The following is a 26,087-nucleotide window of genomic DNA, read 5'->3' as shown; positions in this document are numbered from 1 at the left end:
TTTTGAGCAGTATATATAAAATCATATGAAAATTACAATAAAATATAAGTTATAACTAAAGGAAGAGAGCAGAATGTGTGTGGGGACAGGTGGAAGTTGCTATCAGTAGTTAAATGCCCCCCCCCCCGCAACTGCCTCAGTTCTCCATGAAAAGAACATCCTTCTTTTTGGTTTCCAAGATGAAACAAAATCTATTTAATGAACTGTACAATCAATTGAGCTCTAAAGTGAAAGGTGATCCATTTGTCAAAATTCCTGTAACCATTTCCTTTCAATAAAAGATAACTAAGCATTTTTTTTTTGCCACGCTTCCTGGAAGATGGCCGCTCGCAGCTGATCGCGGAGATCAAAGGATGCGAGTTTGGCATGGAGCCCTGCAGGGGGCTGCTGTTCCCTAGCCCGGATGGGTGACAGGACCCTCCGAGGCTTCGGTGGAGCCCGTAATGAGCGCCAGCAATAACAACGGGGCGGTATTGGAAAGGACGGCGAAGCGGCAAGGAGGCAAGGCTCCCGGACTCGAAGGGGCCAAGCGGAACGGCTCGATCAGGCTGACGGTCGAATTACAACGGCCGACAGCAACCGGCGGCACCCCACGGCAGCCTGTAAAGCGGCCGATGATGGTCGGGCTGCAACGTGCAGTTTGCAGCCTTTTCTGGCTCGCTCAGACCGGCAGAGAGCACATACTAGCCGGCAGCTGCCGATGGGATCTTGCGGCGGCCTCCGAATCAGCTGTTAAGCGGCCTGCTTGGATGCGAGTAATCGGCGGCACCCCGCGGCAGCCTGTAAAGCGGCCGATGATGGGCGGGCTGCAACGCGCAGTTAGCAGCCTTTTCTGGCTCGTTCAGACCGGCAGAGAGCATATACCAGCCAGCAGCTGCCGGTGGGATCTTGCGGCGGCCTCCAAATCAGCTGTTAAGCGGCCTGCTTGGATGCGCGGCATGTGGAAGCCTGCAATGGACCTACAACGACCTGATCGATCTCCCTTCGACAGACAAACGGTCCGGTCCTGCAGCCACCTGCGGAGGAGCTGTAACGACCTGGGGCTGCCTAGAAAGGTAGCCCGGACGGCGAGGCTCCAGAATTGGTGGCTGCTGCCCATCTGCCCATCTATAAGATCATCGAGCTCCACCTCCACGGAGGTCTGTGGGATGATGGCCACCGTCTGTAGGCTAGAGCGCCATTTAAAACCCTCCTGTATCTGGTCTGGAGGGCGGAATTCACCAGGGACCACCTGAAGCTTTATTTGGAGGTGGGATGTGCCGAAAGGCCCCCGAGATAGCAGTTATCCTCTCGGGATCATACTTTAAATCCAGATAATCCCTCCTTCATTTTTCCACCGGAGACTGACTACAGCCCCTCGGTCGCGATGACATCTTAGGCATGGAGATAGATGAACTACCACCGCTCATCACCGGAGCTACGAAATTATCCACCAACAGACTATGCTAGCATTCACCGGACTCTCTCTCCTCCTGCGACCTACCCAGGGCTGGATGGTGGCCCCCTGAGATCCTGATCACTGTGAGAGGGTGACCATGTTCTCAGGAGCCACTACTTCAGCTCTGTGGTCCTGATATGCAGTTGCTCCAACCAGCTCGTCCTTTACTCCTATTTCCACCTCTGATGGCTTACACCAGAAGTGAGCTACTTGCCCTGAGAGCTTCCCCCCTCTCTCAGAGATGGCCATCAGACCTACGCCGCCGGTTCCTTAATGACGGGTCCTGGGACCCCGAGAGGTGGCATGGCGCCAAGAAGAGGCTCTTAGGTTTTCTTTTAAAAGTTTTTGAAGGGTTAGGGAGGGGGGAGGGTCAGGCCCAGCAGAATGAGGGGAAGATCCTACCGGACCTGTCTCAGCCTAGGTTGGCCAATGGTCGTGGCAATATGAGGGCCGAAGAGAGTCTTGTAAACCAGGGGGATGGGACAGGGATACCGATCCCCACAGTAATTGGGAATGGCAGCAGATGGAGGAGCAGAGGGCCATATAGTATTCTGAGATCACGCCCACGCTATCTTCTTGCTGTGGCGCGCTCTGACCCTCTGGCTCTCGCCTGCTGCCCTGGGGAAGAGGGAGGACTGACTCCTGAGCTCAGGCTGATCTATTTTAATGCCAGGTCTGTTGTGAATAAAGCTCCCCTCATTCATGACTTGATCGAGGAGGAAGACGCAGACCTGGCATGCATCACGGAAACCTGGCTGGGCCCAGAGGGAGGGGTCCCTCTGACTGATTTATCCCCTCCAGGTTTCCGTGTGCTACATCAACCTCGAGCTCAGGGTAGGGGAGGTGGCGTGGCGGTCGTTATCAGAGAGACCCTCCATCCACGGGAAGCCACTGCCCCTCAGATAGACGGATGTGAATCCCTCCTCTTAAGATGGGGTCCTGGTGGTCAGTTGGGCCTACTTCTGGTATACGTCTCTCCAAGCTGCACAGCAACGGTTCTACCCAAGCTACCTGACGCCATCTCAGGATTGGCGGTCGAATTTCCAAAACTTATGGTACTGGGAGACTTTAATCTACCTTCCCTGGGCAGTGCATCAGAAGTGGCCCGAGAGTTCATGGCCTCCATGACGGCCATGGACCTGACTCAAATTACTCAGGACCCAACTCACGAGGGAGGAAACATGCCGGATCTTATTTTTGTCTCTGGGCAGTGGCTAAATGAACTGGGTGGGGTTACTCCAACATCACAACCCCTTTCATGGACAGACCACTACCTCCTGCGGTTGGGCCTCCGTCACGTCACCCCCCGATGTCAGGAGACGGAACCGACCAGGTGGTTCCGCCCTAGGCGCCTGATGGACCCAGATAAATTCCAGATGGCGCTTGGACCGATTCCCACCTCCCTCTCCCACAACCCGGTCGAGTCCTTAGTTAATGCCTGGCAACAGGCTGCTTCGGAGGCGCTCGACCGCGTTGTCCCTTTGCGGCCTCTGACCCGGCGCAAGTCCCGACTCGCTCCTTGGTTCTCCAAGGACCTGCGGGAGATGAAGCGCCAGAGAAGGGGCCTAGAGAGCATTTGGAGAGCCAGTCGGTCTGAGTCTGACCGAACACAGTTAAGATCCTTTTCTAGATCCTATCTTGTGGCAATGAGGGTGGCAAAGCGCGCCTACTTCACCACCCTCATTGCGTCCGCAGATAATCGCCCGGCCGCCCTATTTAGAGTGGTCCGCTCCCTTTTAAGTCAAGAGACGGGAGAGGACCCCCTACATAGACGAGCTGAGGAATTTAGTAAATATCTGGTGGACAAAATTGCTCAGATTCGGGCTGGTCTGGACTCTGACTGGGCAGTATCTAACGAGAGGAAAACGATGAAGTTGGCCGAGTACATTTGGGAAGAGTTCGATCCTGTGACTCCGGATGAAGTGGACAAGATCATGGGGAAACTAAGTGCCGCCACATGTTTGTTGGACCCGTGTCCCTCCTGGCTAGTCTATGCATCTCGGGAGGTTACACGAGGCTGGCTCCTAGCAGTTATCAATGCCTCACTGAGTGAAGGGTACTTCCCTGCTGCCTTGAAAGAGGCGGTGGTAAGGCCCCTCCTCAAGAAACCAGCACTGGACCCAGCTGTTTTAAACAACTTCCGTCCTGTCTCCAACCTTCGCTTCCTTGCGAAGGTCGTTGAGAGCGTGGTGGCACGACAGCTCCCTTTGAACCTGGAGGAAGCTGAATATCTAGATCCGTACCAATCGGGTTTCAGACCGGGGCACAGCACGGAGACGGCATTGGTCGCGCTGGTGAATGATCTCTGGCGGGCCCGAGATAGAGGTTATTCCTCTGTCCTGGTCCTATTAGATCTATCAGCGGCTTTTGATACCATCGACCATGGTATCTTACTGCGTCGTCTTGAGGGGCTGGGAGTGGGAGGCACCGTTCTGCGGTGGTTCTCCTCCTACCTCTTGGACCGTTCGCAGACGGTGTTGGCAGGAGGGCAGAGGTCAAGCCCTAGGCCTCTTAATTGTGGAGTGCCTCAGGGTTCGGTGCTCTCGCCCCTCCTGTTCAACATCTATATGAAGCCGCTGGGAGAGATCATCCGTAGCTTCGGGGTGAAATAGCATCAATATGCTGATGATACCCAGCTATTCATCTCCACCCCGAACCAACCCAGTGATGCCCTTGATGTGATGTCCCGTTGTCTGGAAGCGGTACAGATTTGGATGGGAGAAAACAGGCTTCGACTCAACCCGGCCAAGACTGAGTGGCTGTACATACCGTCATCTCGTTTAGTCCAAGAGGTTCCATCCCTGACTATAGGAGGAGAGATGTTACCTCCCATTGATAGAGCACGCAATCTGGGCGTCCTCCTAGATTCACGACTCAGTTTTGAAGATCACATTGGAGCCGTGGCTAGGGGGGCATTTGCACAGATCCGTCTTATATACCAATTGCGCCCCTTTTTGGACCGAGATGCCCTATGTACAGTCACCCACGCACTCGTTACCTCCCGTATTGATTACTGTAATGCTCTCTACATGGGGCTGCCCTTGAAGACCACCCGGAGGCTTCAGCTGGTGCAGAATGCAGCTGCACGGGTTGTGATGGGAGCTCCCCGATACTCCCATATTACACCCCTCCTGCGTGAGCTGCATTGGCTACCAGTTGCCCTCCGAGTGAGATTTAAGGTGCTGGTACTTACCTTTAAAGCCCTACATGGCTTAGGTCCGGGATACTTGCAGGACCATCTGCTGCCGGGAACAAATTCCCATCGTCCAGTACGCTCACACAGAGAAGGCCTCCTCAGGGTACCGTCAGCTAGGCAATGTCGGCTGGCGACCCCCAGGGGGAGGGCCTTCTCTGTGGGAGCGCCAACCCTATGGAATCAGCTCCCCCCTGAGCTTCGGATGGCCCAAAACCTCCAATCCTTTCGCCGCGGCCTCAAAACACACCTGTTCCACCAGGCTGACCTAGACTAACAGGCATTTTAATTAATTTATATTTAAATTAATATATATATATTTAAATTAATATATATATATATATATATATATATATATATATATATATATATATATATATATATATATTTAAATTCTCTAATTTTTTATTGCACTGATGTTCTCAATTTCATTTTATCTTGATTTATGTACTTATTATATGTTTTGTTGTTAGCCGCCCTGAGTCCTTCGGGAGATAGGGCGGGATATAAATCCCATCAATAAATAAATAAATAAATGTCCCCCAGTGGCTTTTTCTAGAGGCAACTGGACTTTGTTTTTCTTTGAAGATGTTTCGTTTCTCTTTGAAACATCTTCAAAGAAAAACAAGAAAGTCCCCTTGCCTCTTGAAAAACCACCTTTGGGACAACCATGACCTGGCTGACTGAGAATCTCCATAGCAGGGGTAGGTAACCTCGGCTCTTTTATGACTCATGGACTTTAACTCCCAGAATTCCTGAGCCAGCTTGGCTCAGGAATTCTGGGAGTTGAAGTCCATGAGTCATAAAAGAGCCAAGGTTGCCTACCCCTGCTCCATAGACATAACTAAGCATGGCATAGAGAATGAAATAATAGCTGAAAATAACAAATTAAATCAATTGCATAATATAATAAGGTTTCAAGCCAAAAAACCCAAGATCTATTAAACATCCCAACTGAGCACAAAGCTGGGGGCATCAATTCCAGAGAAGAGGAGCTGGGAGGAAAAGCCCCGGACCAGGTGAGGCTTTCCTGACCTGTGGCAGAACCCAATGACCCTGGCTAGATAACTGGGTCAGGCATTGGGGGGGGGGCTTTCCAGATGACTGGCCACGGTGCCCTTGTGCCCTCCACCCGCCCCGCTCTCCTTCTCAGAGCCACACCTGATGTAGCAGAGCAAAATAAGGAAGGTCTGGAATAGCAGAATGTGGATCTTGGCCAGGCTCATCATGTCTGGAGCGATCTGAATTGGCAGCCTAAAACTCAGTGGGAAACAGACCGGGGAGGCTTAAGACAAGCACTTCACAGAAAGAGCAATGGAAGCTTGGAACCAACTTCCAACAGACACAGTGGCTAAGTCATCAGGAACTGAGTTTAAGTATGCTTGGGATAAACATATCTATCACCTTACAAAAACTAAAAAATTAATAAAATGTAAGTAGAATAATTAAAAATAATAAAGAAAAAAGAAAGCAAAAAACAGTAAACTCATAGGGCAGCCTCGATGGACCACTAAGTCTTTTTCTGCTACCAGTTTTCCATGCTTCTAAGTCTAAGACCACCACGTCCTATCCCTGTTCCATTCAATCTGAAACTGGATGTGCAGGTGGATGTACAAGGCTACTGAAGCCTTCCAAAACCAGGGCAACAGGACGTATCTTCACTATGGCTGGAAGCTGCCCACAAAAGCCTCAGTATTGATCCCAGAGTCTGCTCTCTGAGAGCAGTTCATCTGGCTTCAGTTTTATAAATGATCCAGATGAGGGATAAAGGGAGAACTCATCAGATATGCAAATGACACCAAGCTGGGGGAAATAGCCAACCCTCCAGAAGACAGCCTCAAGATTCAAAAGGATCTTGACAGACTTGAGCATTGCACCCTATCCAACAAGATGCAGTTCAGTGGTGAGAAAAGTCAGGTCCTGCACCTAGGCAGGAAAAACCAAATGCAGAGGTATAAAAGGTACCTGCCTCAAAAGTAGTAACTGTGAGGGGGATCTAGGAGTCCAAGTGGACCAGCACTTACAATGAATCAGCTGCCAAAAAAGCCAACACAGTTCTACAATGCATCAACAGAGGAACAGCATCGAGATCATGAGAAATGATAGTACTGTTCTACACTGCACTAGTGAGGCCATACTTGGAATCCTGCATCCAGTTTTGGTCATCATGATACGAAAAAGATGTTGCGACTCTAGGAAGAGTAATTAGGCGGCTGGAGGGAAAGTCATATAATAAACACTTAAGACAACTAGATATGTTTAGCTAAATAAAGAGAAGGCTGAGGAGAGAGAAACACAGCCATCGTCCAATACTTGAGGGATGTCACAGGGAAGAGGACATTAATTTATTCTCCAGAGCACCTGAGGGCAGGACAAAAAGCAGTGGGTGGAAGCTTGTCAGAGGGAGATTCAACCTGGAAACAAGGAGGAATTTTCTGTTGGCAAAAATGATTAATCAGTAGAACAGTTTGCCTCCCAGAGTTGTAGGTACTCCATCATTGGAGATCTTCAAGAAAAGATTGAACAACCATTTGACCAGAATGGTATGAGATCTCGTGCCCTGGGCAAGGGGGTTGCCTGGAAGACCCCCAAGGTCCCTTCCAGCCCTGTGATTCTATGATTCCACTCTGTATTTCTGGTTACTGGATGCTTGAAGACTCTGGCCTTCAGTTACAGCTTGGACAATTCTGCATTAAATCCTACATAATCACTTCATAGTCTGATTACTACAATGTGATCTATATGGGGATGCCCTTGAAGACAATTTAGAAGCTGCAGCTGGTCCAGAATACAGCAGTGCAGGCAGTATTGGGCATGTCTTGCTATGCTCAAATAACACCACTGTTACAGAAGCTGTCCTAATTATGAGTAGTATTCTGTTGCAATTTAAGATGCTGGTTATCCCCTCTGAAGGCCCCCATAGCATAAGGTCAGATTGTATAGTATAATTTCTCAATCTCTGCCTTTCTGATAAGACCAGGAGGTCAGTGACTTCATTCCTAATCAAACAATGCCATCCATCAAAACATGAGATGAATGCCTTCTCTGTTGCAGCACCTGAACTCTGGAATGACAGCCTCCCCAGAGACACCTGTAGCTCTAACCCACTCTTTGAAAACATTGCCATTATCCTTGGGTTAGGGTGTTTGTGTAGCCCTGGATGGCTGGTTGTTATGTAATTTGTCTGGATGCTGGTCTGGAAGTTCTTTTGTGATGGGGAGGGCTATGTAGGCAAAGGATGGGATGAACTGCCTGTAAAAATTTGCAAAGCCCAAGAAACTTTGCAGTCGCTTTCTGGTATGTGGGGGTGCCCAATCCAGCACAGCCCACACTTTCTCCGGGTCCATCTCCAACCGCTCATGGGAGATCCGGTACCCCAAAAGTTGATTTTCTCTTTGTGGAATTCACATTTTGAAAGCTTAGCATAGTTTGGCAGCATGGACTTTGTTTAGCACCACTCTTTGTTTAGCACTACTCTGACCAATCTCATGGGTTCAGCTTTTGTCTCAGTGTAAATTAATATATCGTCAAGGTACGCCATCAGAGATCAATTGAAGCAATGCTCCAACAAGAAAAAGCTAGTAATTTCCAGAAGGAGATGCAAGTGACACTACAAGTGATTCAAGAAGCAATTTCCTCTCACAAGGATGATACAAAGAAAAATCATGAGACAAAAGACAACCTTGATAAAATGAACCAAAAAATTAACAATATAGATTCTCAACTAGAAAACTTTAAACAGATGGTCACAAAAAATGAACAAAGAATTCAAAAAGTAGAAGATAAGTCACTAGAGACCAACCAAAAGTTGGCAGAACTGAAAAATGAGAACCAAAAGCTGATGCAGATCAACAGAGAATTGGAAGATTCAATGGCAGTTATGGAAATGGAAAAAGCATCTTATTTCCTAAAATTCCAAAACATAATAGAGGATCTTGAGGATCTGATAATGGAGCTATTGGCTGAAGCTCTGGAAATCGGGAAACAAGAAATGGAAGGAGAATTAGATCAAATATTTTGAGTCAACTCAAGCTACGTGAGAAGAAATAAAGTCCCCAGAGAAGTACATGTTAGATTTGTCAAAAGATCTATAAGGGATGAGATTTTGAGAAGAGTGAGAGATGACCCTCTGCAATACAAAGAAAAAGAGATTGTAGTCCTGAAGCAGATTCCTAGGAGAATAAGAGATGTACGAAGAGAATATCAATTCCTGACTAGAAAATTAACTGAAAAGACTTCCTGTTTGCTGCACGGCTGCTATGGATGTGCAGAAGACGATTCTAGTCTTCCCCGTCCAATTTCACATCGCTGGGGGACCCTGAAAAGGGTCAAAAGTTGCCCCATAGAGGCGACCAGCAAGGAGGGGCCCTTGCTGGATCGCAAGAGAGCGGCAACTCTCCCGTTAGAGCCAGCAAATCTCTCCAAACCGGCAGATGAAAGGACCAGCCATAGAAATATGGCTCATCCCTAGGCTGCTAACAGCCGAAGTAGCATTTACCATCTGGCAACTCTAAAGCAGCATGGAAGAGACTGGGTGAGATCTACCTCTCTTACATCCTAATTACTTACTTACCTGCATAAGCTGCTAAAGTACTTTCCCCCTGTGATGAGGGAAGGAAGATTTTAGCCTTCCCTCTAGAAACAGCGGCGATTGACTACCCAGGGGAGTTCAAAATGTTGGAAAAATACTGGGATCCTAAGTGGAACTCTAGTTTCTAAAATTGGTGGATTATAAGATTTGTAATTTTCTACTCTTTATTTTTCTATGATTTTTACTCTTATTATTATTGAAGATCTGGGGGGTTTTCCCCTTAAAATGGAAGGAAAATAAACTGAAAAGATCCAAACAACTCTGGCATGACATCTGGTTGCTAAACATGAGATTTGTAACCTGTTATTCTTTAAGAGAGACTTGTTGACAGCTTTGAAAATAGATAAGATATAAGCAACCTTGAAGTACCAGCTGCAAGGAACTCAGCTCAGCTCCTCACTTAGTAGACTTTCTAACTGTAAGCTTTTACTTTAATATACTATAATGGAAAAAGAACAGGAATAGATTTCTCCTACAGAGGAAGAACAGGAACAAACTCTTTGTATGTTAAAAGCGATTATCCCAACTCTCCTTACAATTGGTGATGAACTAAGAAATGGCAACAAGAAAGCAGCCTGGATATACAAACTCAAATTATGACTTCAACCATAATTCAACGGTGAGATGGAAAAATAAGGAAACGACCTGCTAGATCAGCTAGTCCTCTTAAGAAAATATCAACTGGATACTTCTTTCAATACCAAACAATACCTACAACAACACAAGGATATCTTTTTGATTATTTAAAAGATATGAAAGATAATTTAGCAAAGAAAAAAAGGTAAAATAAGACTGAAAAGGATTGGGGTTTTGACTTACACATGAGATCTAAAATAGAATATATCCAAATGGATAGAAAATGTATTCTGAATATAAGATATTGTAACAACTTGAGATAAAGAAAATTTTGGTTATATAAAATCTAGAAGTATAAATATTGAAATAAGAATATTGTTTTATAGTTTTTTAAGGTGGATGGCAATAATCTATACATAAGGCGTGTATTTTAAATATTAGATTGTATGAGGAATTGTGATAAAGGAATTGTGGTTAATTAAAAATTTGGAAAAAAATATTAAATGTTAAATTAAAATATTAAGGGAAAATTAACTAAATTTTGAATGTTTAAAAATAACAGATTTGAACTTAAGATATTGTTATAAATTGAGACAAAGGTTAAGTAAAACTTAGAAATATAAACACTAATAATTAAATTTATATATTGGTTTGTGGTATAAGAATATTATTTTGTATTATTAATTGGTTGATGCAGATGGTGAGAATCATGTATACATAAGAGGTATATATGCAATTTTAGACTGTGGGGAAATCGTGAAAGAAATTGGGGTCATTTAAAATTTGATAATGATAAATATTAAATGTTTAATTTAAATATCAATGGGAAATTAAAGTTAAGAAAAAGGATTGTCTAAAAGATGGAATGTCAAATTAACTAAGATATTTTTTTTAATCCCATTTATATCCCGCCCTTCTCCGAAGACTCAGGGCGGCTTACAATCTAAAGCACAAATCAATGTGCTCAGCAATAGCCTTCATTCTATGTATATGCCTGCTTGAAGATTACTGATGAATGCTAGAAAGATTCTGATTGATTGATAGAATAAGAACTGTGTTAGTCCGAATATGAGACAGTATATATTATGGGGGAGAGGGAATTAGTTGTTGTAATATTTTGAGATTTGTATTGATATTTAAATGTAATGGAATTATTGTGCCCAGCCGCGTTACTTTTCAAACATGTAAATGTAATATTGTAAAATAAATTAAAAACTTGAAAAAAAGAAAACTGTGAGTTAAGAAGGAGGTGGGTGGAGGAGCAAAGTAGCTAAGCCCCTGCTGATTGGACCTTCATTGCATTTAAACTGCCAGAGGTTGCTGGGAAAAGCTACAATACTGTGAGTTAAGGAGGTGGATGGAGGAGCAAAGTAGCAGCCTGCGCACCATTAGGTGCACGAATCATATAACTAAAAATCAAAAACAGTGGTGGTACGTTCAGGGCAAGCAATCTGAGATTCCTTTCATCTCAGAATGTCTGGCTTAGTTCAGTGCAACACTTGTTTTGCAGCTATCTTTTGCAGCATTCTTTTCAAACTGGGAAAATGTCCTATCGGTACACAAATCACTCGTCTACAAGGACAGATTATTTATCTAGGTAGGGTCTGTAATCTGTGCTCTTCAGGCAGAAATTAGGTGTCCAGTTCAGCCCTTCTACTCTATTGAGCCTCCACGCTATCAGCCCCCTCTACCACAAAGATTCTGCAGGAGAAGGGCAGTGTGGACAACCATGGGATCTGGCAAGGTGAGAGCTGTGAACCATAAACACAAAGCTTTTGCTGTGTCCCTGCATAACAGATACAGTGCCCTTGCTGACCTCAATAGGGACAGTAAGGAAACAGGTCAAGGTAGTTGTGAGGATAATTCAAATAAGCAGGGGACCATGGTCTGAGATGAAGAACTTGTTTTTGACAGGGAGAAATGCAAATCAGGTATAACACATCAGTCATACAAGAAGAGAAAGGTATCCAAAAAGAGAAGCCACCTTCTGGTTGGTGATTCAATTATAAGGGATGTAAATTTAGGAAAGGATACAGAGGTTTCAAAAGAGGTCAGATGTCTTCCAGGTGCTACTGCCAGTAGGGACAAGAAGCGTATTTTCAAAATAATCAACAATGCCAGCAAAGACTGTGATGTGGATGCCATTGTACATCTTGGCACTAACGATCTGTCCCAAAACGATGTACTCTCTGTGCAGAATGATTTCCAGAGCTTGGGGCTGGAACTCAGCAGAATAGGCTGTAGGCTCACTTTTTCAGAGGTCTTACCAGTGTATAATTAGCAAAATGGAAAAGGCCAGCGTAAAGCAGAATTCAATATGTGGCTAAAGAAGTGGTGTAAATGAGAAGGCTTTGGTTATATTAGTCACGATGTCTGTAGCTGGTCCAATGAAAAAATGTACAAGAGATGGTTTGCATCCATCCAAGAAAGGGACTGAGTTACTTGGCAATAAATTAACAGATTTTCTGGAGGAATATTTAAACTAAACAATGGGGACAGTGAGTTAATTGATACAGAACATCCCTGTCCCCAGCAATCTAAGAAAATAGGGGAACTCAGGCACCACACAAGTTATGTAGAAAGTAAACACAGGGTCAGTCATAAAGGACTCAAATGTCTATACACCAATACACAGAGTATGAACAGTAAGCAGGTGAACTGGAAATTCAGGTAAATGAGGGCAGATATGATACTGTTGCCATTACGGAAACATGGTGGGACGAAACCCACAAATGGAACACACAGCTAGAGGGATTTAAATTATTTAAAAGAAACAGACCAAACAAAAGAGGAGGTGGAGTTGCTCCCTATATAAGAAATAACTATATCTCTACAGAAATAGAGCACAACAATTATGGATGCATTTGGGTCAATATAAAAGGGGGTGGAAATGACATTGTCATAGGTATATACTATAGGCTGCCCAACCAAACAGAGGAAATAGATGAACTTTTTGCTAGTCAGCTAACTAAGGTATGTAGGAAGCACATCACAATAGTAATGGGGGACTTTAATTACCCTGACATCAACTGGGAGACAAACTCTGCACCAAGTGGAAGATTCCTGACAAACCTAGCAGACAACTTTGTCTCCCAAAAAGTAAAGAAGGGAACTAGGGAATTAGCCATATTGGATCTAATCATCACTAACAGAGATGAAATGATAGAAGGTGTTGAAGCCACAGGAACCTTGGGGGGAAGTGATCATGCAATATTGGAATTCAACATTCTGGAAGCACAAGCAATAGAACACAGTCAAACTAGAGTCTTGGACTTTAAAAGAGCTAATTTCAATAAACTTAAGAGAGATCTTGGGAAGAATTCCATGGATGAGAATCCTAAAGAGGAAAACAACTCAAGAAGCTTGGGAAATTTTGAAAAGTGAGATAATAAAAATCCAGTCTAGCACAATACCAACAAAGAAGAAAAATAACAGCTCTCAAAAGAAACCAGCATGGCTGCATAAAGAATTGTCTGATAAATAGAAAGATAAAAAGGACAAGTATAAAAAGTGGAAAGTGGGGCACATAACTAAGGCAGAATATCAGCAAATAGCCCGTGCCTGCAAAGATGAAGTCAGGAAAGCTAAGGCTCAAAATGAAGTAAGGCTTGAGACCAAAGTCAAAAATAACAAAAAAAGCTTCTTTCAACATGTAAAAAACAAGAAAAAAGTTAAGGAAATGATTGGTCCAATAGTGGGTGAAAGTGGCAAGAAGGTGACAAGCAACAGGGAGAAAGCAGAACTATTTAATTCATTTTTTGTATCTGTCTTTACACAAAGGGGAAAAACAGTCCAACCTACCAAAACCAGTGCCATAAAAAACAGAATAGAAAGGCAAGTTAAGATAGGCAAGAAAATGGTAAGTGAGCACCTGTCCAGCCTAGACGAGTTCAAATCACCAGGACCAGATGGATTACACCCCAAGGTTCTCAAGGAGCTGGCAGACGTGATCTCAGAACCACTGAACTATATTTTTCAAAGATCCTGAAGCACTGGGGAACCACCAGAGGACTGGAAGAGAGCTGATGTAGTTCCCATATTCAAAAAAGGGAAAAAAAATAGATCCAGGAAACTACAGTCCTATCAGCCTGACCTCAATACCTGGGAAGATTCTGGAAAAGATAATCAAACAACAAATCAGCGAACACCTTGATGCGAACAAAGTTATCACTAAAAGCCAACATGGGTTTGTCAAAAACAGATCATGCCAGACAAATCTTATTGCATTCTTTGACCAAGTGACAAAATTAGTGGACCAGAGGAATGCTGTGGATATAATTTACTTGGACTTCAGAAAGGCATTTGATAAAAGTAGATCACAACCTGCTACTTGGTAAGATAGAAAAATGTGGGTTAGACAGCATCACCACCAGATGGATTCGTAGCTGGCTGACAGGCCGTACTCAGCGTGTGGTCCTCAATGGAACTGCATCTACATGGAGGGAAGTGTGTAGTGGGGTGCCCCAGGGCTCTGTTCTAGGCCCAGTGCTCTTCAGCATCTTCATCAACGATTTGGACAAGGGGATAGATGGGGAAATCATCAAATCTGCAGATGAGACCAAACTGGCAGGAATAGCCAACACTCCAGAAGATAGGCTTAAGATACAGGAGGATCTGGACAGACTTGAACATTGGGCACTATCTAACAAAGTGAAATTCAATGGTGAAAAAAGTAAGGTTCTACATTTAGGCAGGAAAAACCAAATGCACAGGTATAGTATAGGTCAGGGGTCGGCAACCTAAAAAAGAAAAAGAGCCACTGGGAACCGGTTCCATCACAAATTAAAAAAAGAGGGAGCCGTGTGCGTGTGTCCATGCACGCGCATGCGCAAAAAGTTTTTTTTGCGCATGCGCGGACGCACGCGGCTGCCATTTTTTTAAAAATGAGATGGAACCGGTTCCCGGTTGCCCGATGGCGACAGCCCGTCTGCAAATGGGCAGCGGTGCCGCTCTTTCAGGAAGCCCGCCGCGGCCCGTCTGTGAAGCTGCCGAAAGCGGCAGCTTAGCAGACGGGCCGCGGCAGCTTCCTCAAAGAGCGGCGCCCCTGCCCATTCCGAGAGGTGCGCGCGCACCTCCCCAAACCTTTGGGGAGGTGCGCGCGTACCTCCATGCGAAGGGGCAGCGGCGCCGCTCTTTGAGGAAGCTGCCGAAAGCGGCAGCTTCCTGAAAGAGCGGCACCGCTGCCCGTTCGCGCGGAGGTACGCGCGCACCTCCGGTCGTTCGGAGAGGTGCGCGCGCACCTCTCGGAATGGGCAGGGGCGCCGCTCTTTGAGGAAGCTGCCGCGGCCCGTCTGCTAAGCTGCCGCTTTCGGCAGCTTCACAGACGGGCCGCGGCGGGCTTCCTGAAAGAGCGGCACCGCTGCCCATTCGCGCGGAGGTACGCGCGCACCTCCGGTCGTTCGGAGAGGTGTGCGCGCACCTCTCGGAATGGGCAGGGGCGCCGCTCTTTGAGGAAGCTGCCGCGGCCCGTCTGCTAAGCTGCCGCTTTCGGCAGCTTCACAGACAGGCCGCGGCGGGCTTCCTGAAAGAGCGGCACCGCTGCCCATTCGCGCGGAGGTACGCGCGCACCTCCGGTCGTTCGGAGAGGTGCGCGCGCACCTCTCGGAATGGGCAGGGGCGCCGCTCTTTGAGGAAGCTGCCGCGGCCCGTCTGCTAAGCTGCCGCTTTCGGCAGCTTCACAGACGGGCCGCGGCAGCTTCCTCAAAGAGCGGCACCGCTGCCCGTTTGGGGAGGTGCGCGCGCACCTCCGGTCGTTCGGGGAGGTGCGCGTGCACCTCTCCAAACGGGCGGTGCCACTCTCCATTTGGAGAGGTGCGCGCGCACCACTGCCCGTTGGAAGAGGTGCGCGCGCACCGGGCGGCTGGGAGCCGCAAGAGACGGCTCAAAGAGCCGCATGCGGCTCCGGAGCCGCAGGTTGCCGACCTGTGGTATAGGTGGTATCTTGCTCAATAGTAGTGACTGTGAGAGGGATCTTGGAGTCCTAGCGGACAATTACTTAAATATGAGCCAGCAGTGTGCTACAGCTGCCAAAAAAGCCAACACAGTGCTAGGCTGCATTAATAGAGTGATAGAATCAAGATTACATGAAGTATTAATAGCACTTTACAAGGCCTTGGTAAGGCCACACTTAGAATACTACATCCAGTTTTGATCACCACAATGTAAAAAAGATGTTGAGACTCTAGAAAGAGTACAGAGAAGAGCAACAAAGATGATCAGGGGACTGGAGGCTAAAACATATAAGGAACGGTTGTTGGAATTGGGTATGTCTCTTGTCTAATGAAGAGAAGAGTGAGGGGTGACATGATAGCAGTGTTCCAATATCTCAGGGGCTGCCACAAAGAAGAGGGAGTCAAGCTTGTTGGGGGCAATTAAGCTGACTTTGTAATAATGCCGCTTGGGGTGTGTGTGAAAACCCTAACAAGCAGGCATATACATAGAATGAAGGCTACTGCTAAGCACATGGAAACTAGTCAAGGAGAGAAGCAACCTAGAACTAAGGAGAAACTTCCTGACAGTTAGAACAATTAACCAGTGGAACTACCTGCCTCCAGAAGCTGTGAATGCTCCAACACTGTAGGTTTTAAAGAAGAGACTGGACAGCCATTTGTCTGAAATGGTATAGGGTTTTCTGCCTGAGCAGGGGGTTGGACTAGATGACCTTTAAGGTTCCTTCCAACTTTATTACTATTATTATTATTACTTATCATTGCACAGTCAGCCAGATGTTCAGACTGGATTTGCCATTTTTGTCTACTGTATTTTCCGGCGTATAAGACAACTGGGCGTATAAGACGACCCCCTACATTTCCTGTTAAATTATAGGGTTTGGGCTATAAGACTACCCCTCTTCCAACGCACACCAAATAAAAATTAAAAAACATCAGATTTGATTTTAACATGGTAATTTTAATTCAAATGCTTATGACATGCAGGTACTTAGTAGGAAAACTGTCACTTATAAACATAAGGCTGTTTGTCATCAAACATGTAAACATAAAACAGTGCAAGTGGATTAAACTTTAATAATAATAATAATAATAATAATAATAATAACAACAACAACAATAACAATAATAATAATAAGTTGGAAGGGACCTTGGAGGTCATCTAGTCCAACCCCCTGCTAAGGCAGGAAACCCTATACCATTTCAGACAAATGGCTGTCCAGTCTCTTCTTAAAAACTTCCAGTGTTGGAGCATTCACCACTTCTGCAGGCAGGTTGTTCCACTGGTTAATTGTTCTAACTGTCAGGAAGTTTCTCCTTAGTTCTAGGTTGCTTCTCTCCTTGACTAGTTTCCATCCATTGCTTCTTGTCCTGCTTTCAGGTGCTTTGGAGAATAGCTTGGCTCTCTCTTCTTTGTGGCAGCCCCTGAGATATTGGATCACTGCTATCATGTCACCCCTCACCCTTCTCTTCGTTAAACTACACATACCCAATTCCAGCAACCGTTTCCTATTTTCGTAATTCACTTTTTCACTTTTCCTAATTCACTCTAAAGCTTTCCCTGCGCAGAGCCTTAAATAACACCAGCTGCCTGCAATTAGTGCAGGTTCTCATCCCACCAGGCTCAAGGTTGACTCAGCCTTCCATCCTTCCGAGGTAGGTAAAATGAGGACTCAGATTGTTGGGAGCAATAAGCTGACTTTGTAATAATGCAGCTTGGGGGGGGGGGGTGAAAGCTCTAATAAGCAGGCATATACATAGAATGAAGGCTATTGCTAAGCACATTGATTTGTGCTTTAAATTGTAAGCCGCCCTGAGTCTTCGGAGAAGGGCGGGATATAAATGGGATTTTAAAAAAAAGACCAAATGGGAGATCCGCTCCAGGTTTTCCAGCCAGCCCGCCCAGTTCCTGAGTCAAATGTGTCCTTAGAGCTAAGCAGCTGCTCTGGCTATGGCATTCCCCCGTAGATAGGGCTCGCAACTTGGGAGTCCTCCTAGATTCACGGCTCACTCTGGAAGACCACATAGGAGCTGTGACTAGGGGGGCTTTCGCCCAGGTTCACCTGGTGCGCCAGTTGCGGCCCTATCTAAGCCGGGATGATCTATGCACGGTCACTCACGCGCTCGTGACCTCTCGACTAGACTACTGCAACGCTCTCTACATGGGGCTGCCCTTGAGGACCACCCGGAAGTTCCAACTGGCACAGAATGCAGCCGCGAGAGTTGTGTTGGGAGTTTCCCGATACTCCCATGTCACACCTCTGCTCCGTGAGCTGCATTGGTTGCCAGTTGTCTTCCGGGTGAGATTCAAGGTACTAGTAATGGTGTTTAAAGCCCTACATGGCAGGGGTCCGGAGTACCTTAGGGAACACCTGCTGCCGGCGTCAACTTCCCTCCGCCCTGTGCGTTCCCACAGAGAGGGACTCCTCAGGGTGCCACCGGTCAGAGAATGTAGATTGGTGGCCCCCAGGGGGAGATCTTTCTCTGTGGGCGCCCCGGAGCTATGGAACCAGTTACCGGTTGAGCTCCGGACGGCGCCCGATCTTCGCTCCTTTCGCCGCGATCTGAAAACATACCTGTTCGAACAAGCCGGCCTGGCCTGAGGGGGGATTGGTGGGGTTTTTTACTATCATTTTATTGGGGTTTTTATTAATGTACCAACTGTTTTTATGGGCATGTATTTAATTATCTTTTAATTTTTGTAACTCTGTGTTTTATTCTTGCCCTGTACACCGCCCTGAGTCCTTCGGGAGAAGGGCGGTATAGAAATATTAATAAATTAAATTAAAATAAATTCCCCACCTGCCTTTCAAGTTGCTCTTGCATTCCCCACCTGCCTACAGCTGCTCTTCAACTTTAGAAGGAAAGACGCCCAGACCCCAGCCTGTAAAAAATCACAGACTGCAGCTTCTACTCCAATTGGTCCCGCTTTCCCTGCGCAGACTAAATGGAAGATCCGCTCCAGGTTTTCCAGCCAGCCCTGTCCCTAAAGTTTCAGCACCCAGCGTATAAGACGACCCCTGACTTTTGAGAAGATTTTCATGGATTAAAAAGTCGTCTTATACGCCGGAAACTACGGTACCTATCAAGTCCTTATCAAGGACCTGGGATAGGCAGATCTGGATGTTTGATGGTATTACAGATATTGTTGCAGGATGGAAGCAGTTCCTAGTAAGGCCGCCTTTTGCAATTGACTAATGGCGAATTTGTCAATGCCGATGATGGTGTCCAAGTGGTGCTCCAGTTGTTTTGGGATTGCACCCAAGGCGCCTATTACTATTGGTACTACCCTTGCTTGCCTTTGCCACAGTCTTTCTATTTCTATTTGTAGGTCTTTGTATTTTGTTATCTTCTCCAGTTCTTTCTCCTCTATTCTGCTGTCTCCAGGCACTGCCACGTCCACTATCCAGACTTTGTTGTCTTTCTTATCGACAATTGTTAAGTCTGGGGTGTTATGTTGCAGGTGCTTGTTGTTGTTGTTGTTGTTGTGAACTGAAAAAGGAGTGAATTTTAGATGGCTGATTCCAGAAGCGATCCTATCCTAATTAACTGGGATGGGAAAAGATACAGATTGGACACGCCACTTGAGGCATTGGAGCTTTATGATGACCATAAAGCGTTTCTGGAAGGGGAAAGTTCGGAACCCCGTCCGGAGAGAGAAACAAAGAGACAGGAAGAAACGGTCACAGAAGGAGCAGCCAAGCCAAGGGAAGAAGAAGACACTGAAAACAGAAAGACAGAAGGAGTGGAAAGAGAAAGAGAACAGAGACGGATAAGAACAACTAGAAGGTTAAGACCTATATAGAATTGAAGGAGATGGAGAAGGAAAGTGGGATTCTTTCAATGAATGTAAATGGACTGAACTCCCCTATAAAAAGGAAAAACATTTTTACACGACTATGAAGATTAAAAATGGATATAATCTTTCTCCAAGAAACACATATTAAGAGCCAACACTACAAATTGTTGGAGCAACTGAAAATCGGGAAACTGCATTTCTCATTAGCCCAACAAAAGAAAAGAGGAATAGCTCTCTCTATTAAAGAAATAATGAATCCCAAACAAATCTATGCAGATGAGGAGGGAAGAATATTGATGGTGGAAATAATGATAAACCCAAACCAGATACTGACAGTAGCAATGTATGCATCTAATAATAAGCAAGAAGAGTTCTACCAAAAACTGCATAAAAAATAGTGGAATTGGAATACCAAAACATTATCATTGGCTAGAAAAATGAGGTAGAGAGAAAGGAACTTAATATGTATTAGTAAATTAAATGTTGGAACCCAGACAATATGTTGCTGATAAAATATTAAGCACTTGTAATTAATATTTATTAAATAATTAATATTTATTAAATATTGTAAATTAATACTAAATATTGTAATTAATATTTATTAAATAATTAATACAAATATTATTTAAAAAGGTACATCAAAACACCTTTATATAGGTACTCATGGAGCACTTCATTTATCAGCTGCATGAACATTGCGGGACCTCCTTGTAGCCCAAAGGGGAGTACTTTAAATTGGAAGCCCTAGGGGGCAGCTAAAAGCCATTTTCCATTTCTCCCCTTCCTTAATTCATCTCCTTCCTTAATTCTGACCCTGTAGTACGCCTCCTGTAAATCCAGTTTAGAAAATATTTTGCTCTTTGAAAGGTGGGCCAGCATGTCCTTCACGAGGGTAAGGGGGTACACATTTTCCACGCACACAGCATTAAGACCCCTATAATCAACACAGTTGATTCTGCCAACCTAGCAGTTCGAAAGCACGTAAAAATGCAAGTAGAAAAATAGGGAACACTACGGTGGGAAGGTAACAGCGTTCCGTGCGCCTTTGGCGTCTAGTCATGCCGGCCACATGACCACGGAGACGTCCTCGGGCAAGCGCTGGCTCTTCGGCTTTGAAACGGAGATGAGCACCGGCCCCTAGAGTTGGAAACGACTAGCACGCATGTGCGGGGGAACCTTTACCTTTTACTTTAATCAACACAGAGACGAAGAGACCCATCTTTCTTCTCTTGGAACTGAACCGGGCAGCTATCCTGGGTCTGGCCAGTTGAGTGAAGCCTCGGGCCAACTTTTTGTCTATGAACGTGCACAGTTTTTGTCTAACTCACCTGGGGTCATGGAATACAATTTTGGTTTGGTAGCTTGGCTCCAAGAACACTCTTGATGGCACAGTCTGTGGGGTGGGAAGTTTTTCTGAACCTCTCATTAAATACATCGACCAAGTCATGGTATTCTCAGGGTATGCTTTGCAAGAGCTCACTTTTTGAAGCAGCTGCCACTTCTCTGCAGGGGTCCTTTCCCACTTTGTGGCCAGTGTTGCATGGGGCTTGCTTCCTCTTTGGGAACTTCAAAAGTCCCTTCCTCCAATCTACCCGTGGATTCAATTTTTTGAGCCAAGCCATTCCATCTCTGGCGCCACTATAAAGCTTAGTCTCAGAGTGGTTTCCCATGGTCATGCCTAGGGGTTCAGCAGCGAATTGACCCTTCTAATTGTCAGAAAGCAATTGGGTTCTTTAATCTCCTCAGGCGGACCCCCCGTTTTCTCACCAGGGTTGGGCTTATCAAGCATCTGGTGCACCCCGACGCTAGTAAGGCTTTTAGGGCCACTCTCTTTTCCATGCCTAGGATCAGCAGTTCTATGGGCATGGTTGCTGGTGCGTTCGGCCCACTTACCAAGGGGTCATTATTGTAGTCACTGTCGGAGGGCCCTTGGTCTTCTTCTGATGAGGTCAGTTTGCTCCCTTGGCTTGGAGGAGGGACAAGAACTCCATGACCTCGGTGCTCTTTAGGGACTGTGTTCTTGGTGTGCTGCGAGGGCTTTGTCAGCTTCCCTCCTGGCAGTAGGTCTTCCTTCTTTGCTGGGGTCTTCATCTGGCATTCCGCAGCCTGGTGACCCTCTTTACAGGCGGTCAAGTGCGGCCACACCACCTGGGGTTTGGTAGCTTCCCTCTTTCTCTCGGGGGGCACCTTTTCCACGCTTTGCCCGACTGGCACTGGTTCCGCACCTAGTCGATTTCTGCTTCTTTGGCCAGGACACACCAATTGTGGAGATGGGTGGGGACCCCTCTGGTGATGCTGGCATGATATAGGTCATCATTCAGCCCATCCTTGAAACAACTCACCAGGATGTCTTCTGGCCAGTTGAGGCAGCAAGGTAGGTCTTGAAACTCCTCAGTATATTCAACCACAGGATGGCGGCCCTGCCTCACAGTCTTGATGCAATCTCTGGCTTTCTGATGGGCCAGGAAGTCCTTGAACTTCAGCCTCAGCACTGTTATGAAACAATTGAAGTTTCGCAGTTCTGGGGTAGCATTGTAGAGGGTTACCATCCATTGGGCAGTGGCCTCTTGCAGGGCCAGGGTGATGACCCTGATCCTAGCCCCCTCGGTATGACCGCCGCACATGTACTCTTGCATGTAGGAAAAATCCCTATTGGTGGGGATCCATATTGAATTTAATTCCAAGGCAGGTGTGTACCTTCCGTTCCTGCTGATCAGCTCCTCCATCACTGATTCGTTGGGCATTTGCCCCTCCAGGGTCCCTTTGAGGAATACTGGCTGGGATGGTTGTCACTCTTTCCACTGATTCAGTAACACCCGCAGCTGTCTCTGGGGTAGGGGATACCCCTCTACCACTGGCTGCTTCCTCATGCTGTCCATCATCCCTCTCCATTCAGGAAATGGCCTCTTGTGTCTTCAGGCTCTGGAAAGCTTCCATCATGAAGCACATTGCTCTTTTCATGAGGTGGTTGGGGTGGTCCAGTTTTTCCTCCAATTTGTAGTCATTGTACAACGCCTCCATCTCCTGCCTTCAGCCATGCTGTCGGCTGCCCCAGGTGAGGGTGGCCTCCTTGGTCCTTCCTTCCCAGTCCTCCTTCCCCACACTGGCAGACCATCTTGGTTTTGAGGAGTCCTCTAGGGCGGCAGCTTCCTCCTTCCATTTGCTGGTGGACCCTGGAGGAGGTTTCCCCCCAGCACTCAGCTTCTTCATGCTCGCTGCCTTGGTTAGACATGGTATGCACGGTCCTCATGGTAGGGCTGGTGCTGCTCCAGGTTGACCTCTTTGCAGATCCTGCCTAATGTAAGGCCCCACCTCAGCTATTCCTTCAAGGAAGCAGAGCTCTTGAAGCAGGCAGCATTTCAAAAGGACCTTTTATTGAGACAAAGTGACTGCAGAGAAAACAGTCAGGATCTAAAGTTCCAGCACAAAAGCGTTAGGTTAAACCCCATTGCTCAAAATCCCTCCCAAGTGCCCAGTCCATAGAGAGCCAATCCAGAGGTGCGAAGATGTGGTGGGAACTCCTACCCAGAATGTGATAACAAGTTGTTCTCAGGCGCAACAACCTTGGTTCTCAGGGGATGAGACAAGGCAGATGGCCGAAGGCTCATCCCTCCTCCCCCCAGTTCCCTGGCAGATACATCAAAGGAAAAGAGGAACAAAACAAAATGAATACATCAAAGAGAAGCCCCAAGGTTCCCCCCTTTCTCCAGAATGGCAGTGTCCCTATAGGGATATATGGGGACTTGACAATGTTTTTTTCATTTTAAGTACAAGATACCCAGAGTCATGATGAAATTAAGCAGCAGGAGGGAGGCCTGGTCCAACCATCATCATCATCATCATAAGAAGTAGTAGTAGTAGTTGGAAGGGACCTTGGAGGTCATCTACCGTATTTTCCGGCGTATAAGACGACTTTTTAACCCATGAAAATCACCTCAAAAGTTGGGGGGTCATCTTATACGCCCAGTCGTCTTATACGCCGGAAAATCAGTGGGTGGCGTCTGGCGGGAGCCGGCAGGGCAGTCCTGCGCATGTGCGCACTCCCCGGCTGCTTCTTAGCAGCTGGGGAGTGCGCGTGTGTGCAGGACTGCCCTGCCGGCTCCCGCCCGACGCTCTTCCCTCTTGAGGCAGCATCGCTCCCCGGCTCCTAAGGAGTCCTCGGGGATGCTGCCTCAAGAGGTAAGAGCGTCGGACGGGAGCCGGCAGGGAAGTCCTGCACACGTGCGCGCACGCAGGACTTCCCTGCCGGCTCCCGTCCGACGCTCTTCCCTCTTGAGGCAGCAGCTGCCTCAGAGGGAAGAGCATCGGACGGGAGCCGGCAGGGCAGTCCTGCTCCCGTCCGATGCTGTGTTTCCGCCGGGCCGTGCTGGCCGAGACGAGCCAGCAGGCAGCCGCCGTGAGCGCGGCGCTGAGGGGCAGCGGCAGGACGGCCCAGCGCCTGCAGGACGGCCAGTAGTCCCACGCGCAGCAGCAGCCGCCGGCTCAGCAACAGGTCTGAGTGCAGGAGCCGCACCGCCAGGCTGCCCAGGAAAAGCAGCCACACCGAGAGGCTGCACATCCAGTCCAGCTCCATGAGGGGCAGGGCGGGAAGCCGGCCAGGAAGAGGGACCGGGAGCCCGGGCCGAGCGCACCTCAGCCGACGGTGAGAGGGAAGCGGCACATGAAAAAGAGGCTGCGGGCGGAGCTGCCCCACCCTGCGCCGAATGGGAGAAGTTCAAGGCCGGGGGGGGGGAAGCAGGAGGGGCGCCGGCCGTGGCGGGGTGGCGGCTGCCCTCCGGCGCTGCCTGCCGCCCGGGAAACACTGCGCCTCGGGGGCCGGCAGAAGCGCAGGAGCAGTGGGAGGGCCGGCAGGGCCAGTCGGGCCTTCGCCTCCTCTGCGACGGACAGGGAGGGCAGGGCATGTAAGTATTTTCCGGCGTATAAGACAAAAAACCTTGAAAAACTTCTTAAAAGTAGGGGGTCGTCTTATACGCCGGGTCGTCTTATACGCCGGAAAATACGGTAATCCAACCCCCTGCTCAGGCAGGAAACCCTATACCATTTCAGGCAAATGGCTGTCCAGTCTCTTCTTAAAAACCTCCAGTGTTGGAGCATTCACCACTTCTGGAGGCAAGTCGTTCCACTGGTTAATTGTTCTAACTGTCTTCTCCTTAGTTCTAGGTTGCTTCTCTCCTTGACTAGTTTCCATCCATTGCTTCTTGTCCTGCTTTCAGGTGCTTTGGAGAATAGCTTGACTCCCTCTTCTTTGTGGCAGCCCCTGAGATATTGGAACACTGCTATCATGTCACCCCTCACTCTTCTCTTCGTTAAAACTATAAGACGGCCTTCAGTTCAGCTGCTCCTTCTTCTACTGCAAGGGGATACCTGCTCTGCTCCAGCTGTTCTTTGGGGCCCAGAGCATCTGCCCCTTCAGTTCCCCCGGCTGTGCCCAAGTGCAAAGTCCTTCACAAGACAAATGCACTTTCCAAGATTTGGGAGAAATAAACTTCACATTCCCTTTACATCACTAGTGATATTTCTGAAATAATGTTTAGCTTTGTTGTCCTGATTCATTGCTGCAAATTGTTAATTAGCAACATTTAATAACACCATAGGGACATAATGAAACCGGAACAACCTAAGAGAAATTGGCAAACACAAACTGTTACAGTTATAGAGAAAATAGAACTTTGGGGAGGAAATAATTAAAGCCTTATTCTACAAAGAACATAGTTGAGAGATGCAGCCATTCGGTACACTGAGCACTTCCATCTCTGTCTTAAGGTATAACTGCTCTTTAACTATCCCAGAGATAATATGCATCAAATAGTAATTAACGTACTTAAATTCAGATGGTAAGTACAACTTGCCAAGTCTTAAGAAGTTGAGAACATGTCGAAACATTTTTCCATCTCCATGAATGAGGAGACTCTGGCCATAAGCAATCCAATATACCTTTTTGCAATTTGACAACAACTCTGGAAACTAAAAGGAAGAAAAAGATTTCCAATCAGCTCTTTCCATAAGTTTTCTCTCAAACTGGAAAGACTATTTTCCTTATCAAAAAGACCCTGGCTAACAGATTTGTATTCTAAAAAACTGAACAGTTTACTACAGACCATGACAGAATAATATCAGGTGCAAAGAGGACCACAAATGACTGGCGTTGTTAACATGAAATCAACATATGGTGTGGACTTTGCCTGGCCTGCAGATGGCCCAGGTTCCTAAGCCTTGCAAAGCATGTGCTTTATCCCACAGTTCCAGAAGGAAAGCAGTTGTCGTAATTTGCTGCAGTAGAAATGTCTTTTGCACATTTTTACCATGGCATGTATATTTTGTAAAAAAATCAGATACATTGATTATCCTGAGTTTCAGGTCATGGAAAAAAATGCTTTTATCAGTTTAGTTAATCTTCAAAGACTAATGCCACAGCAGCCCAATGTAGTACAGGTAATCTTCAAGTTAGGACTGTAATGAAGCCTGCCCATTAGGGCCAAAAACTGGGACAACGTTAAATGAACTACATCCCTGCTCTCCCCAATGCATTCCTTAAAGAAATG

General features: G+C 46.7%; 1 protein-coding gene across 1 annotated transcript in view; it reads right to left on the bottom strand.

The window, feature by feature from the left end:
* KCTD19 (potassium channel tetramerization domain containing 19) overlaps positions 1-26,087 on the bottom strand; it is a gene marked incomplete at its 5' end in the record, with an annotated part of 77,349 nt that overhangs the window by 39,477 nt on the left and 11,785 nt on the right. Inside the window, one exon of the mRNA XM_081335686.1 lies at positions 25,367-25,509. Within this exon, the coding sequence (XP_081191812.1) occupies positions 25,367-25,509 (143 nt within the window). The remainder of the gene's footprint in view (positions 1-25,366; positions 25,510-26,087) is intronic.

This window comes from Vipera berus (assembly GCF_964194415.1).
Source record: "Vipera berus genome assembly, chromosome: 10".
NCBI lineage: Eukaryota > Metazoa > Chordata > Lepidosauria > Squamata > Viperidae > Vipera > Vipera berus.
Note: the sequence above shows the minus strand (reverse complement) of the source record. Positions and strands in the feature narration are given on the sequence as shown.